At 36.0% G+C, this 16,168-nt stretch overlaps 1 protein-coding gene across 2 annotated transcripts in view; it reads right to left on the bottom strand.

The window, feature by feature from the left end:
• Positions 1 to 16,168, bottom strand: part of CHD1 (chromodomain helicase DNA binding protein 1) — a 54,531-nt gene that overhangs the window by 15,803 nt on the left and 22,560 nt on the right. For both annotated transcript variants that reach the window (XM_005533043.3, XM_014261563.2), the window contains exons 6-24: positions 15,947 to 16,096; positions 15,362 to 15,639; positions 12,844 to 13,069; positions 11,875 to 11,975; positions 11,425 to 11,603; positions 10,262 to 10,389; positions 9,461 to 9,677; positions 8,733 to 8,822; positions 7,680 to 7,870; positions 6,404 to 6,592; positions 5,924 to 6,086; positions 5,362 to 5,514; positions 4,800 to 4,871; positions 2,955 to 3,104; positions 2,254 to 2,402; positions 1,925 to 2,021; positions 1,735 to 1,830; positions 623 to 799; positions 322 to 482 (exon numbers count right to left, since the gene is read on the bottom strand). In XM_005533043.3, coding sequence (XP_005533100.1) covers positions 322 to 482; positions 623 to 799; positions 1,735 to 1,830; positions 1,925 to 2,021; positions 2,254 to 2,402; positions 2,955 to 3,104; positions 4,800 to 4,871; positions 5,362 to 5,514; positions 5,924 to 6,086; positions 6,404 to 6,592; positions 7,680 to 7,870; positions 8,733 to 8,822; positions 9,461 to 9,677; positions 10,262 to 10,389; positions 11,425 to 11,603; positions 11,875 to 11,975; positions 12,844 to 13,069; positions 15,362 to 15,639; positions 15,947 to 16,096 — 2,967 coding nt within the window. The remainder of the gene's footprint in view (positions 1 to 321; positions 483 to 622; positions 800 to 1,734; positions 1,831 to 1,924; positions 2,022 to 2,253; positions 2,403 to 2,954; positions 3,105 to 4,799; positions 4,872 to 5,361; positions 5,515 to 5,923; positions 6,087 to 6,403; positions 6,593 to 7,679; positions 7,871 to 8,732; positions 8,823 to 9,460; positions 9,678 to 10,261; positions 10,390 to 11,424; positions 11,604 to 11,874; positions 11,976 to 12,843; positions 13,070 to 15,361; positions 15,640 to 15,946; positions 16,097 to 16,168) is intronic.

Below are 16,168 nucleotides of genomic sequence, written 5' to 3'. Positions count from 1 at the left end.
AATCACTGTCAGTAATCATCCAGTGAAATGACTCTCTTCAAAGAGTGTAGGAACTAAAAAATTTAAAACTAATCATAAATATTTTTCAAACCTAATTTTATACCTCATTAAAATGGATTCAAATTCTTGTTACAAATTCTTGCTTGTTCACTATGTCAGCACCACAAGGTAAAAACATTAAATTCCTAGAATAAAAATATTTCAAGCAACTTCAGGCAAAATAGATTACCAGCTGTAGTTTTGAGACAAATAAAAACATTATTAATAAATATAATTGCAATTTCTTGCCCCTTTAAATATGCATGTCCTCTTATATCTTACCGCCTGATCTCTGCATCACTAAATCCTTTAATATTTTCTCGAGGAATAGTTCGTGGTCTTCCACGTTTTTTCGGCCTTTTTCTTTCTGAGATGGAGTCACTATCAGATCCAGAGTATCTTCTACTCCTACTGCGCCTCCCTTCGCTGCCATTGAAGCTAATCTGGAATTCCAGAGCAAACAAGCTATGTAAGTAACTAATATAATCAAGTTTTACCTGCTCTGCCAAAAAAATGCATTCAGAAAATGAAAAAAAAACCCCAAACCTCAAAAGCAACAGAGTCAGTAAGAAACAAGAGACACCTGTTTTGCACAGTTTCTCATCCTTGGAAGCATGTATATTTCTTCAAGTTCTTTCTGTCTTTCCTCCTCTTCTATTCTTCGCCTCTGGACCTCTGGAATGATTTCTTCCCAATTTCTTGAATTTCTTTCTGGTTCCAACTCAATATCATCTTCATCCATATTGGAGAAGTTGGCCACCTTGTACATCAAAACGTAAATACTTTCATCAAGTCAATACTTAAACAATTCGAAAAAGACTTATAGACTTAACTACTACTTTAGGAAAACAAAGTTACAGACGCCATATTTTATGCATTTATACATATAATATTCACATATTTTACCTATTTTTATATATGCTATTCTTTCATATATATAAAATTTATAAATACAGAATGTTTCATGAAACAGTCTGTAATGAAAGTATTTTTATTCATTTAGGAAAGACAGACTCCTTTCAGCATGGGATATGATGAGATATAAGGAGAATCACGCCCCTCACACCTGTATGATTGTTGTTTAACTTCCTTTAAAATAGGGTTAACAACATCTAAATCCCTGATTTAATGTGAAACTATAATAACATAAAACTAACCAAACAGTAATACCATGCAGATACCAAAATATGTTGTGAATGAGTGATTAGCAGGAGAGCTATTTAATAATCTCCTGAACTAAACAAATATATCATGCTCTGCATTTTTTTTTTCCCACACATAATACGTTTAACTGATAAGATTTAAAAATACCTAGCATTCCAAGTTTACTTCAGGGCTATAAGCAACTTGGAGAAATGATCAGCTAAGAATCACAAAGAATATATCGCATTTAATGATACTATAGCTGCTTAATAACAAAGGCAGTAAATAAAACACAAAATTAAAATTCTAATAATTTACACATTTATAAATACATCTCATTTTATTATCAAAATACATAATGTATTTTTAATTGTTTATATTGATGGTAAGGTACCATGTATAAGCAAAAAAACCTTTTACTAGGAAGTGATACAGAGCTGACTGACTGAAGTACCTATTTATGAAGAATGAAGAGATAGCTACACAGAAGATAAATATTTCTGTTTAAAAAGGAAGTATAATTATGGCAGGAAGGAGGGAGCAGACCCATACCTTGAACTGCGAAAGCAACTCATCTCCTACAGTTAATGGACCTGGCTCATTTTCCCGAGTTTCAGCCCTCTTCAATATTTCATCTATATCCATTTCCTAAGGATAAAAAAAAAGAAGTTTCTCTTTACAATTAAATAATTCATACATATTTTCACCTGTTTTATCTACCTAGTCCAGAAGTGCTACTTACTTGAGGCTCCTGTTCCTCTCCTTCAGGTTCTTTAAAAAGCTCCTCAGCACCAAACTTCAAAATTGCTGACAACTCCTCCTTATTAAAAGGTGTTGAGCTGAAATAAATGATATTTCAGGAAACACATTTTAACTTATTAACTTGGAAAAGTTCTTTATAATCATGGGACAATTAAGTTTTGTTTTTACTGTTCAACTCTTAATATATTTGAGATACGTATTTAATATGCAAATAAAAATCTACGAAGACTCTGCATCTTTTGTTTTGCCTTTCATTTACAAGTGAAATATTCTTAAGGGTAAGTTGGTATAAAAACAAACACAAGGTACCTTGAAGGAGTAGAGCCTGTATGCAAGACAGTTTTCCCTGTAGTGTCCATTCTCTGAATTACTAAATGATCTAACACCATCTTTTTCTTGGCTCGTTCAAGAATATCTTCTTCTACCGATCCTTTTGTGACTAGTCGATAAATATTAACCTATGCGTATTTGAAAATAAAAAATCTTAAAAGTAGGAATCTCAGTCTTCATTATATAACTTCCACTTTTTTCATGGGCTTCAAATATGAAATACTACTTTAATCACATTACCACAGTCTTTAGAGAAATGTTTTTCCTTATAAACTTCAGTTATGAAACTTCTTGGCACAAGCGTTGCCAGAGGCAAAGTCATACTTCTAACTATTACTGTATCTCTTCTGTAAGAAGGAAATCCTGCTGAGAACTAGAACATTTAAGCACCTGCGATGTGCCTGATGTTATTGTATAGAATGACATTATACCAATGAATGTAAGACAGACAAGTCCACAACTCTTCTCCCACTCTCACTCAAATATCACAGCTGCCACATTATTTCTTCCTATACAGAGACTTAGGAAAAAATAAATGAGCATTACTAACATTTCTGAACATACGCAGAAAGTATTGTTATTCTCATAAATACATGAGGACTGAATGGTGCTGACAGAGAGTAGACATCTGATGTACAGAACTGTCCTTAAGGTCTGAAGCTTAAACTGAGTGTGTTTACCTGTTTCTTCTGTCCAATTCTATGTGCTCTAGCCTGTGCTTGCAGATCGTTCTGTGGATTCCAGTCAGAATCAAATATAACCACAGTATCAGCAGATGCCAGGTTGATACCTAATCCTCCAGCTCTGGTAGACAGTAAAAAGCAGAAGTCCTGAAATCATAAAGCAGGAAATAGTTTTATATACAATACTTGTAATATTCCTAAAGGAACCAATATACTTTATGGAGTTTGTGGTGCAGACTACAAAATCATATATTACTAAATCCTTAACTGCTCTATGCTTAAAGCCACTTTAAATATAAAGTGAACACAGACTACCAATTTCTTTCATAAAGTTTCTGACTTCTCAACACTTTAAAGGAAGCAGTATGCCAGATGGGGATCACTAAGCAAGACATCCCAACAAAACCAGACTGGCCAAAAACCATCAAATCTTACTGTCAAAGCCTTTAATGTAACAAAAACTGTCTCTCACCCTCCCTGCCCCAAGACCTGGAAGACTAAACACTCATGTCAGAGCAGGGAAAGCACTTGAATCTACACCTAATTGATTAAGAGACAGAAGCAAAAACCTTCTGCCAAGTTCAATGCTGTTCAGCATATTCATAAGCTATATGAAAATGGGTAAGCAGCAAGGAGAAAAAAACCCGGTAGGCAATATAAAATTATTGACTCAGTCTTTCATAACTAGGAAAGACTGTAGAAGGATATTGAGACATGCAAGAAACCAACGTATGAAATCCAAGCTAAAGCAAAGCAAACAAACCAAATTTTCAGTACAGTTACAGCAAAAAGCAAGCATTACAATAAGGAAACAGCACTGAGAATTGTGTTAAAGATTTCCAGGTAGCCCGTAGTTCAGTAATACAAAAACTCTACAAAATCTCCTCAAAATATTATGAAATTTTAGGAAATAGAAAACTGTGAGCATTCTTGTTCTTGCTGTACAAATGCAGAGCTTGCCTCAATTTTAGAAATGCATGGTTTAAATTCCTCTTCATCTCAAAAAATGTACAGTGTAACTGCTAAGATTTCAGAAAATGTCAACAATGGCTATGAAAGAAATTCGAAAGAGAGTCAGGTTTTGTATTTAACATGGAGTTCAGTCCTTCTCCCCCCACAAAGCAGAAACAAGCTCAGCAGCAAGTAACAAATGCTATCCTCAAATACCAATTAAACCAAACAAACTAAACCTCAAAATCAATGACCAACCAATCAACCTCCCAGTCCCCCAAATCTGAGAGTGTAGGACAAAAGATTTAAACTGATTCAAAGCTATGGAATGATTTGCATAATAGGAGTGCTAAATAAGGTACAAATATTCCAGTTCAGAATCTAAAGAAATGCAACAGATGCCTACATACTCACAGGTTGCTTACAAAGAATTGCTAGGAATCAGTTCATCACTATTTCTTCCATGGCAAGTAACAGGTGGCAACAAATGAAGATAAAAGGTATTGTATTTGAAACAAATAAAATATGATAGTTCATGCAACGATATATGAAGTTAGTTCCACCCACTGCCAATGGATTTTTGGATGCTAACTGCTTAAGTTCAGCACTCCAGTAAACATTATTAAATTCTATAGAGGAAAAAAACTGGGGTTAAAATTCTGCAGCATTTACAGAGAAATCAGCTACCATTTTCCTAATTTACGTGTTTTCTACTTAACCTCTTCTTAAAAAAAAGATTATATAAACCTTATACACTAGACTGCAACAATGAATTTGCAACCTTATTGATACATTCCTCACTTTTTTCAGCCATCCTTTTTTGTGCAATGTCTTTTTGTACTTCTTGGGAAGAAATAAAACAGATTCCTCAGGAAAAAAAAATTACCATACCTCTGATCCTTCTGCATTAAAATGATCCAGTGCTTGTTTCCTCAATTCCCCTTTTATCGATCCATCAAGTCTCTAAAGAGATTGAGAACTACAGTTAAAAAGCATTTTTTATACTACATTCAATAGCAGAGCAACTTCAATTGTCAGCTGCCAAAACTGTTGTGTGAAGGAAAAAAAAAAGCAGCTCACGTAATTTTTAATTCGTCTGTTTAACTTCAAAATAACATTCATCACAGAGCCACTCCCTTTCTAGAAAAAGAAGACATTTTCTTCCATGTTTTTTTAATCAAAGGGGTAAAAGTCACATAATCACAAACAAAACTGAAAGGGACTTCCGAGGGTCATCTTGTCTAAAGCCCCTACTCCGCCAGGGACAGCTAAAGCATGCTGCCCAAGGTCATGTCCAAGAAGTAGCTTTTGGACCTCAACAAGAGACAGAAATTTCAGAACCTCTGGACAGCCTGTTCCATCCAGTGTTTTCATATCCTCACAGTAAAGAAAAGAAAAAGATTAATATTCAAGGTCAAAGCTTCTTAGCTGCTATTACCAGCAAGTTTTTTACCTGAAATGGGAATTGACGATATTTCAGATATTCTGCCAGGATGTCCAGCATCCTTACCATCTGTGAGAAAATCAGGACTCTGTTGCCACGTTCTCGCAGACGAATCAGTAGCTTGTCAAGAAGGATTAGTTTCCCGCTGCTACGTATTAAATGCTACAAAATCCAAGAAACATACATTGCAAAATAAATTAATCTCAACACTAATGCACACTGGGATACGTTGGACATTATTCGGAGGTTTCCTTTTCTTTCTATTACCGTGGGCAGAAAAATAAAAGGCAAATTCTAACATTCCTGAAGAATTTTACAGTTTAAAACATCCATACAATAATATGTAATTAAAACTGGGCATATTTATTTAGTCAATTCTCTGTCGATTATTCAGTTCCAATTAAGAATCAGAAAATACTTCACTATGAAAACCCAATATGCACATTTTATGAAAACCTGTTTTTCCTTAATACACTTCAATAAGTGAACTGCCAAGTGAATAATGAACTGCCAAGGCACTACAAAATCCTGTGAAAACTTTTTTCTTTTTTTTATTTAAAAGTGGCATTACCTGTAAGGCCTCCTGTTTATTGTAGAATTCATTATCATCTGGTGGTTTAATGAGGTAGCAATGGTTGCAACACTTCTTGAGTTCCATCATGATGTTCAAAAAGCCTGAGGTACTGCCTTTTGAACCTTTGCTAAGGGCTTTGTAATTCCTGGTTAAAATCCACCTGTGAAATAAGATGTACAATATTAGTAACTTTTAACCATACGTGTAAGCAAGGCAGATGCTAAGCTGTCAAAACAGGAACAAGCTAAAGAAAAAAAGCATCTCCCACAAGAGCATCTCAACACATCAAACAAAAGAAACTACATAAACAGACATTACACCAACGTAATTCCTGAGCCCTTGCTTCACAAAATTTTATTGCTGTGAAACCCTGTAGAAGCCTCAACTTACATACAGTATACAAACCACTGTAATTCAGTGAATTGTACATAAGACATATCATTGAAACAGCAGAATACACAAAGAGTTGGTACATACTTGTAGTACTGCTTCTGCAACGCGCTCATTTCCATCCTCAGAATTTGCTCAACTTTAGCAGGTAGAGACTTTTCTACATCTTTTTTAACTCTTCTCAGCAGAAACGGTTCAAGTTCTTTGTGAAGACTTGCATAACCATACTCTCTCCCTTTGCCATGCTCCTCTTCAAAATCTTCCCATGAGGAAAACCTTCAACATAATAAAGTATAAGCACAAAATGGTGACATGCTATGAATGACCTGATGAAGCAAAACTCAGGAAGAACAGTAACACAGATACAGAACATGTATACAAAGACCACAGAAATACATATACATATAGATTTCTTCCCCACCTCCCTTCTCTTTTATCAAATTTCTGAATTTTCATCTCCCAAGAAATCCCAGATATTGTGCCTGTAAACAGAGGAATGGAGTTTTCTAAAAATGTCTACAGAATGAAAACTTCTGATTCCACAAAGGAAATGCAATGTTTTTCTTTTTCTGCAAGCCACTTGTCCAGACGGTTGCAGAAACTGCAGAAAATTCTGTTACTGTATTTTAACAAGACAGCATAAAAAGCCATCTCCATGTTTAGAGGGTGTGCGGGAGAACAAAAATATACTGAAAATGTGTCTTGCAGCTTGTATGGTCTAGCTGATGTGTAGCTATTGTCTTCACAGACTTGGATAATGGAGTTCATGATCAAACAAATGAATAATGGCTACCCAACCTCAGTGGCTTTGCTGGCAATGTTCTGAGGAAATTAGTATAATCCACAGCTCAAACTAAAAAGAGCTATGGTGCTCGGCATTTAAAAGATGTCTGAGACAAACATGTGCTCTAGTTTATCTTAGGTTTAAACAAGTCAGTACAAAATCAGGTCAATGCAGTAAGCTTACCGTATGCAAAACATACAGGAAAACCAGCTATCTGATTGAATTACAGATTATTTCTCATCTTAACACATATTTGTTTTTATTAATAGTACTAACACAAGAAAGATTCCATTCTTCCTCCCCCAGAGCAAATCTATATGGTTTTTCTCTCAGGCTAAGACAAAATCTTTTTTCCAGGTTCTGACTCATACATCAATCCATTACTTTTGAGCACTGCTAAAATGGGAAAAGATGATATCTGCTGCCAGCATTACTTACCTAAAGCAGCATGAAAAGATATATGCATTTACTTTATATAGGATATTTAAGCTATCTTTCAGTACAATTCCCTACATCTACTGATTCTCACATCACTACTCTACTTTGCTGTAACAGACTTAACAAAAAACTCATTCTTACTTTTCTGGCATGATGAAGTGCAGTAAAGACCAAAGCTCTTTGAGAGAGTTTTGCAGAGGGGTTCCAGTAATAAGAAGACGATGGTTAGACTTAAAGTCAATTAAAGTTTTGTACAGGAGAGAGTCGTCATTTTTTAAACGATGAGCTTCATCAACTCCTATGAATGCCCAATTCAGACCACCAAGGAATGACTTGGAAAAGAAATGGAGAAGGTGTGAAACATGATTCAAATTATCACATTCAATGATTTCTCACATTATATAATCAAGCTATAAACCAAATCACTGCTTGGTTTATTGTAATAAAATAATAGCTATATGTTTTAGTGCTAATTATGGCTTTTACATTTGCCAGGTTCAATGAAATGCCGTGTAGTCATCCTAACAAAGCATAAATTAAATTTATTATTTAAAAAAAATGCACAGAAGTCTGAACCACATTTTTTTTCCATGGCAGAGGAAAAAAAATCATTATTGACTTCTTCCCATACAAACAAATGAAGTAAACAAAGTCAAGTAAAGTGTTTCTTCAATTTCCACATACTCTTAGAAGGATCAACCGTAACTCTGTGTGCTATCACTGCAAAGACAGTATTAATACATGTACACATATTCTGTATGCACAGTATCACAGGAAAACTATATGGGACTTCCTAGTTGTATATCATATTTGGGACTAAGGATTGGTTTCTGTTTCAGTTCCTTGATAGTGGTCTGGAAAGACGTAGAGCATGAAGTTGGGAGGAGATCATTACATAATGAAACTCTCAAGCAAAGTGCAGAAAATTAAGTGTTACCCATCTCACAAAATGGGAAAAGGCTGAAAAGCCTCACCACACATATGTAAAAACCGAAAGTGCTTAAAATAAAAAAAGCCGCCCCCCCCCGCCCCAAACAAAAACCAAAATCCCAAACTCCATACTGCTGCACTTCTGAAAATAAAAACTATCAGGCTCTCCATAAATTTAATGGACCATAAATTAAACACACGCAAGTCTAACAAGAATTCTATACTGGGGAAATTATTTTTGTCTCCCAACAGAAGGGCAATTACCTTATCCTTTAGCAAAATTTCATATGTTGTTAAGAGTATGTTAAATTTCAATCGTTTGGTCTGTGGATGCATCCATTCATGAGTTCTTATCTACGAAAAGAAACAAACTATAAGCTGCAGAAAAAATCTCGTGCTGACTGGAATAAATTTAAATACTGCAATAATGCAGATATTTAATGGCACAAAACAATTATAATGAAATAGAAGGACAACACACATATATGTAACATTTCTATATATCAATAGATATATACATATTAAAAGATATACATTTAATACATAAATATATATACATATATATACACACTATATATACACATACACATATATAACATAGAAGCATTTTTTTACTTTAATGGGTAAGACTACTAATATTAACAAAACAACTTCTCAAGAAATAAAATAAGATGATCACTAGGTTTCTTACATATTTATTTTCACTATATCCATGTAAATAATGACATAGCAGAAGACAGCTGGTTTTCAAATGCAAGACAATTTTTAATGCTGTTCCCTATTAAGCAGAAAGGAAATTTCTCACACACATTTACATGAGATCAAAATCCAAGCTTTCAATTCACATTTTGAAGACATAGGGCTTCAGCAAATATTTGCTCAGTCCCAATCAAAATATTTGAGACATGCAGATGATAAGAACATGAAGTACGTCTTGTTTATGTTATGTACAATATGTACAAGCCTTTCCAAAGAAAAGGAGAAATACTCACCATATTTCTACTAGTTATGTCTCCTAAGTAAACTACAGCATTCATCTGAGGAGCCCAGGTTTGAATCTCTCTTTGCCATGATGTCAAGGTAGAAAGTGGTACAACCAATAAGAAAGGCCCATACAATTGATGCTCGTGAAACAGATAGTTCAGAAAAGAAATTGTTTGTATTGTTTTACCCAGACCCATTTCATCTGCGAGAATACAGCTATTCCCTCTAAAACAAGAGAAAAAAAAAAAAAAGAAAGCAAGCTATTTAGGGGAGATGTGGATATGGGGAAGGTTTGGATAAAAAGAAATTATCATCTTTTGAGTACAAAACCTACTCAATAAAGTTTTCAAGATTTTGCTTCTATATATTTTGATGAAACTCATATACATTGTTTTTCCATAAAAAGATTTCCAATTCCTCCTACCCACTTAAATCAACAAAAAGGTTGTAAGTAGTCTCCTCCCTGGTCTAATTAAAAAAGTTTAACACTAATGTTGACATTCCAGAAATGTTTGTTTGGGTTTTCCCATTCTACTGTTTTGGGTTTGTTGGTTGTTTTAAAACTGTGACTTACTCCATTGAAACTAAAAGCAAAGTAATGACACAGCTTAGCTGGTTTTTATTGAGAACAGCCACAAAACAGTAATTTTTGGTACTACTTAGATCAAAACCAGTTCCTAAAGACCTCTACTTTGAGCTTACCGTATGAAAATCTCCAACTTAAAAAAAAACCAAAAAAAAACCACCCAAAAGAAAAAAAACCCCACATTTTAATACTTTACAAATGCTTGCAATTTGAGACTACTTACTTGCACCATGAGTGAGCAAGCCAATTCAACCCATTTAACTGATAATCTCTTAACTCTAAATTTTCAGATCCTCCAATGTAAGATGGTTGCTTTTTCAGTGCAACAAACCGTGGCCTTTGCTTTAGAACCTGAGGAAAGCAAATTGATCATCAGTCAATCATTGAACTGTAACTGATTGAAACTGCCAAAAGATCTTCCCACAGAAAAAGTAATAGGACGCATTTACTAGGCCATTAACGCTAATTTTTATCCATCAATGCAAGCAAGGCCATAGAAAATCACCAAAGTTATTTGCAATTTGAAACTAGTTTGATTGCTGATCTAAATGACACATGATGAGTGACATTAACTCACTCGAAGTCTTCTTTAACTACAACACTAAACAAACACATTTCTGAATGCCAGTAAAAATTCAGGGGACTGGCATCTTCAAAAGCTACTCACAGCAGTGGTATTGTCTGTACATCCCACTATACATCATTATTGGTATTCTAAAAATACTTCCAAAAAAAAGTCATAAGATGTATTTGATATGTGTATTAATAAATAAATAAATAAATAAATCAATCACATTTTTAATATTGCAACTGATGTGGTAGCTTGAACTTGGCCAAGAGCCAAGCTGCCACCCAACTGCTTACTCACTTCCCACCCTAGAGGGACAAGAGAGAGAAATGAAAAGGCAAAAGAAAAAAATTTTGAGTCAAAATATGGAGTGTACTAGGTGAAGGAAAAACACCTACCCAATCAAAAAAAAAAAGCACATAGAAAAAAAACCCAAACATGACAGAATGTGAGTCACACATCAATTCACCAGCAGACTGATGACCAGCAAATCTCCAGGCAACAGGCACCCCCTGCTCAGCCCACCCAATTTATTGTTCAGTAAGACACTAAATGGCACCAAGTACCTCTCTGGTCAGCTGGGATTCAGCTGTTACTGGTGTGTTCCCTCCCAGCCTACTCACAGTGGGGATAACACAACAGGACACAGAGAAAGCACTGTGCAAGTGCTGTTCAGCAACAACCAATATGTGTTACCAAAACCATTTAGGTCACAAATCTGAACCACAGACTGTAGAGGCTGCTGTGCAGAAAATTAACCCTACCCCAGTCAGACCCAGTACAACTGATTATAAATCCATTGCAAATTACCTACTCACCTTGCAATCTTTAAAGGGAGTGGTCTTGGATTGATTTCTGCTGAAGTACTCGTCAATGCGAGCCTGAAACTTTTTGGCAATGAGAGCTCCATCTTCCCAGCTGCATTCAGAGTAAGGCAGACCCTGCCACTTACAATAGTAGTCTGGATAACCAGCAGCTGATTTCTGATTTGAATGAGCTGTAAAAATGCACCAGATATCTGATCAGCATTTAACTTCTACAGTGTAGGAGAACATTCATTTTAGGTAATAATATAAGAGAAGCTAGACAGCCTAGCTAGACAGCTAGATCCATACAGACAGCCTGACAGCTCTTCTCTTTACCTGAAGTTTTGTTCCAGATTTAAGTTTGTGATATCAATATTTTACATTTCTTAACTACAAATACAAGAGCACTAAGAACATTCAGAATTCCTGACATTGATTTCTGTCCACAAGTTTGTAACATACCAATTATTCTTTCCACTATCTGGTATTGTTTATGTAGATCATCTGTAAGCTCCTGCTGGCAGTTGTAATATTCCACATCTTCTGGAGAAGCATTTTTCAGCCTGGAGTGGGAATTAAAATTTACAACACTTACTACACCATATACTTCTATAACTAAGAAAATTCAGCAGCTCTATAGCTCTGAATGTAATCATGCCATGAATCTTGCCTGGAAAACTTTTTTGAAGGAGCAGCTTAAAAATCCCTACTACAAAATGGCTGTGTCTGGCTTAAGTGCCTCACCATTAATGACTGAAAATACTTATTGCTGAAATTAAGTATTCTCCATTAGTTGCTTGATTATAACTGGTAGCTGTAGTAGCTGTGTCTCTGGATAAGCAGTACACTTTACAGTTATCTTCATGGAATAGCAGTCAGGGTGGCTCACTCTGTAAGAATCCATCTAATGATTAGTTGCTAAAAATCCCACCAGCATTCATTAATTACATTAAACATACTAATAAAACTGGACACCAAAGACTTGACTTTAAAATGTGTGTATTTCTTCATGTTTTTGTTCCCAAGCTTCAACCTCAGGTTTCAGCAAAGAAAGCTGAATTTTTCAAAGTAACCTGAAATGGCTAATGCACCAAGAAAACATTGATCCTTGCAGCAATTCCTGAAGAATTCCAATCAAAGTATAATGGAAAAATTACTAAAAGCTAAAATTTATTACTCATTTTTCAACATTACCCATCTTGTTAAAACTCCATTTATACCACACAGACACATACACACACACTCATCCCCCAAAAAACAGATTCAGAGGATTATGTTACTGGAACATGTTAAAAGGGGCTTTGTCTTTCAAAGTTTTGTTCTTCCCACTGCACAGACACTTGAAGTTATGTTCTCAAAACAGGTAACAGGTCTCAGAAACACAACAGAACACCTATAGTGTTTTGAAATAATTATCATAAAAAGATTCACCATCGTTTTGTTTCCTGATCCTTTTTCTTGTAATTGTCAAGCTTCTTCATTCCTTTAACATTTTGTTGCTTCAGTGTTTCCTCCGTTTCCCAAGTGTTATGGATGTGTGACCAACCTTTCCATTTAATAAGATACTGTACTTCTGCCGGCTCCTTTGATTTTTCAAACCCGGCATTTGGGTCACCATCTGCTTCAACTGCATATATTGTGGTTGCAGCACCTGTGGCTGAGAAAGAAACGACAACATATGCCTTGAGTAAGAGTGCATTATCGTAAGTTAACCAGCTAGAAATGTAGTAAAGTAACTGCTAGTAATTTGATGAGCATATACTTGGCTAGTGTCTACTGCACTCATGTCATTACTATTATTTGAAAGATTATGATGTATTAACACATACACAAGTAGACAAGAGAATCAAAAAAGCAACCCAAACTTCTACACCTAACCTGCAATATCCTATCTTTTCTCATGAGATTTTTTATTTGTTTTCCTGGTTTTTAAAGCAGTCACTAGGGAATGCTCCACACTAACGTTGCTTGTCATCTTCTGTTTGTTTGTTGTCCTGCCTCTGTTATCTTACAAGGTAAAAATTATAAAGTGCAGATTAAGTACACACTTTATTGTAACTGCAGCACACTAGCAGCAGCAAATGGACTTATTTTGGTGAGGACAGGTTACAGAATCACAGAATATTCTGAGCTGGAAGGGACTCACAAGCATCATGGAGTCCAACACTTAAGCCCGTATGGAGATCAAACCCATTACCCTGGTGTTATTAGCACCCAGCTCTAACCAAGTGAGCTAATCTCAATGGTGTTGATAAGGAAATGAGACCAGCAAGCTGCTGGAACAGATAAAGTCACAGAGAGGCAATGCCAAAAAGCAGCAACATCATCTGGGCAGGAAGAACGAAAGAAGCTTCTTTGACCACAGCAGTAACACCATACACTGGAGCAGGATATGGGATACCACGGGAGAGGGAATTTGAATGAAAGAGTAGTACAATTTCTGAAAGAGGTCAATAACTTTAGACACTAGGTATAATTAATGGAGAAAGGTATCCCTGAAGCACAAGGGGCTCAGCATTTGGTGGGGGGGGGGGTGGGGGGGGGGGTGGGTTTCATGTGTTTGTTTTTATAACTAGCAGTTTTTATAACTAGTATGGAAGAACTGGGTACTTGGGACAAGGAGCAGGCTTCACCAGCAAGCGACTCAGCCACACCAAAGAAAGCAAACGCAGGGAGGGAATGGGAGAACAAAGAATCATCCACTCCAGGAAAAGATCAGATTTGAGACCAGTTAAGGAAACTGAAAGTGCACAAGTCAATGGAACCTAACCAGATACATCTACTGGTCCTGAGGGAACTGGCGGAGGAAACAGCTATGCCACTACTGTAATTTTTGAGGCCATGGTGGTCCAGGGAAGTTCATACTAACTGGAAAGGAGAAATATAAACCTCATTTTTGAAAAAGGGAAAAAAAGAAGACCCCAGGCTCTGGGGGCCCCACCATAAGAAGGAAATGGACATGCTGGAGTACATCCAGAGGAGGCCACCAAGAGGGTCGGAACATTTATGGTACAAAAGCAGGCTAAGAGTTGGGGCTGTTATGCCAGGAGAAGAGAAGCCTCTGGAGAGACCTTACAGCACCTTCTAGTACCTAAAAGAGGCTATTAGAAGGCTGGAGAAGGACTTTAGTCAAGGACATGTAGTAGTTGGACAAGGGGTAATGACCTTAAACTGAAGGAGAGTAGGTTTAGATTAGGTATTAGCAAGAATTTTTCCTGGGGTGGGGTGAGACACCATAACTGGTTGCCCAGTTACACCCAGAAAAGCTGTGGATTCGCCACGCCTGGAACTTAAGTGCTCAAGGCCAGGTTGGATGCGTCTTTGACCAAAGTGGTGTAGTGGAATGTGTACCTGCCAATGGCAGAGGAGTTGGAATTAGTTAATCTTTAAGGTCCTTTCCAACCACAACCATTCCATGAGTCTATTATTTTTACTTGCAGACTCAAATGCAAAGCAGAATTCTAGATATTCTAGAATATCTAGACACAATTTTAGATGCATTTTTGTAGCCATTCCACACATGGTTCTTTATTTGTACTGCAGTAACTGAAATCACAATTTCAGTGGCACAGCCTTGCCAACACTGTCTTTCAATGCTCAGACAACTAGTCAGCTCTCCAATCTAGCCTATTTTCTCCACTGCACTGTACATAATTGGTACTGACCAAGTACCACTGAAGTGTATGAACAGTATCGTAACAATATGGTATGCATTTATGCAATACAGAGCTATCTCCACCTGACTTTTATTTTCTACTTAGGTATGCAATTTTTCTGTATTTTATTCTGCTATACTTGGAAAGGAATAGGAGCATTCTTATGAATATGAAAGCTGAACAGCATAACTTCTTCATAACCTTAAAACTATTGCTCCTTAACCTATAGCTGAGAATCTATTGAAGCTGCACCATGAGCTTAACAAGGATCTTCAAAACACTTTAAAAAATACCTCCTTTACGGCCAATTCGACTATCCATAAATTTCTCTATAGTTTCAAATTCATCTTCTTCAGGTTGTGGAACATCTTCTCCACAAACTTCTAGTAAATCATCAGAATCTGTCTTGGTTTCTTCAGCTTCTTTGTAACTAATGTTGACTGTTGCCTGGCGACGAGATCCCCTCTTATCATAATCATCATCATCATCCTCCTCCTCATCATCATCCTCTGATGAATCAAGTTGCCTCTTTTTCGGTCCGGCACTCTTTTTCCCACTTTTTGGCTTAATTCTTGAAGACAATAATGTATGACACAACAATGATGTGTCAAAAGGGACAATAATCATCTGTATTGTTTTCTGAATACATGTATTTAATGAATGTTCAATTACTCTGCTTTCATTTAAAGCAGACAGGAAAAGGTATTCACTAGAAAGCATGTTATTTATTTATTTGTTTATTTAACATTATCGTGTTATTTTAAAAAAATTACTTTTTTTTCTCAGTATTACTATTTTCAGTCACATGTGTACAAGTAGTAAATACTCAACTGCTTTTTAGAAATTGTATCAGAGCATTCAAATGCCTAACTTCTTACCTGGTTGGAGGTTTCCGGCTTCTGACCTTGTTTTTTGGCTCATAGTCAGATTCACTTTCTTCACAGCTGCTTTTCTCCCTGTCTTCCTCCGATTCAGAATCTGAACCAGTTCCCGATACTGACCCTGATCCTGACATTTGCCAGTCTTCACTATACACAACGAAAGACAAAACAGTAATTTCATGTTGTTGCATTTTTTTAGAACAGTTACTCATCCATGAC

The sequence above is a fragment of the Pseudopodoces humilis genome, chromosome 4 (genome assembly GCF_049639895.1).
Source record: "Pseudopodoces humilis isolate 2021_Gansu_Grassland_sample_001 chromosome 4, ASM4963989v1, whole genome shotgun sequence".
NCBI lineage: Eukaryota > Metazoa > Chordata > Aves > Passeriformes > Paridae > Pseudopodoces > Pseudopodoces humilis.
The sequence above is the reverse complement of the archived record's forward strand: the minus strand, read 5'-3'. Positions and strand labels throughout refer to the sequence as shown.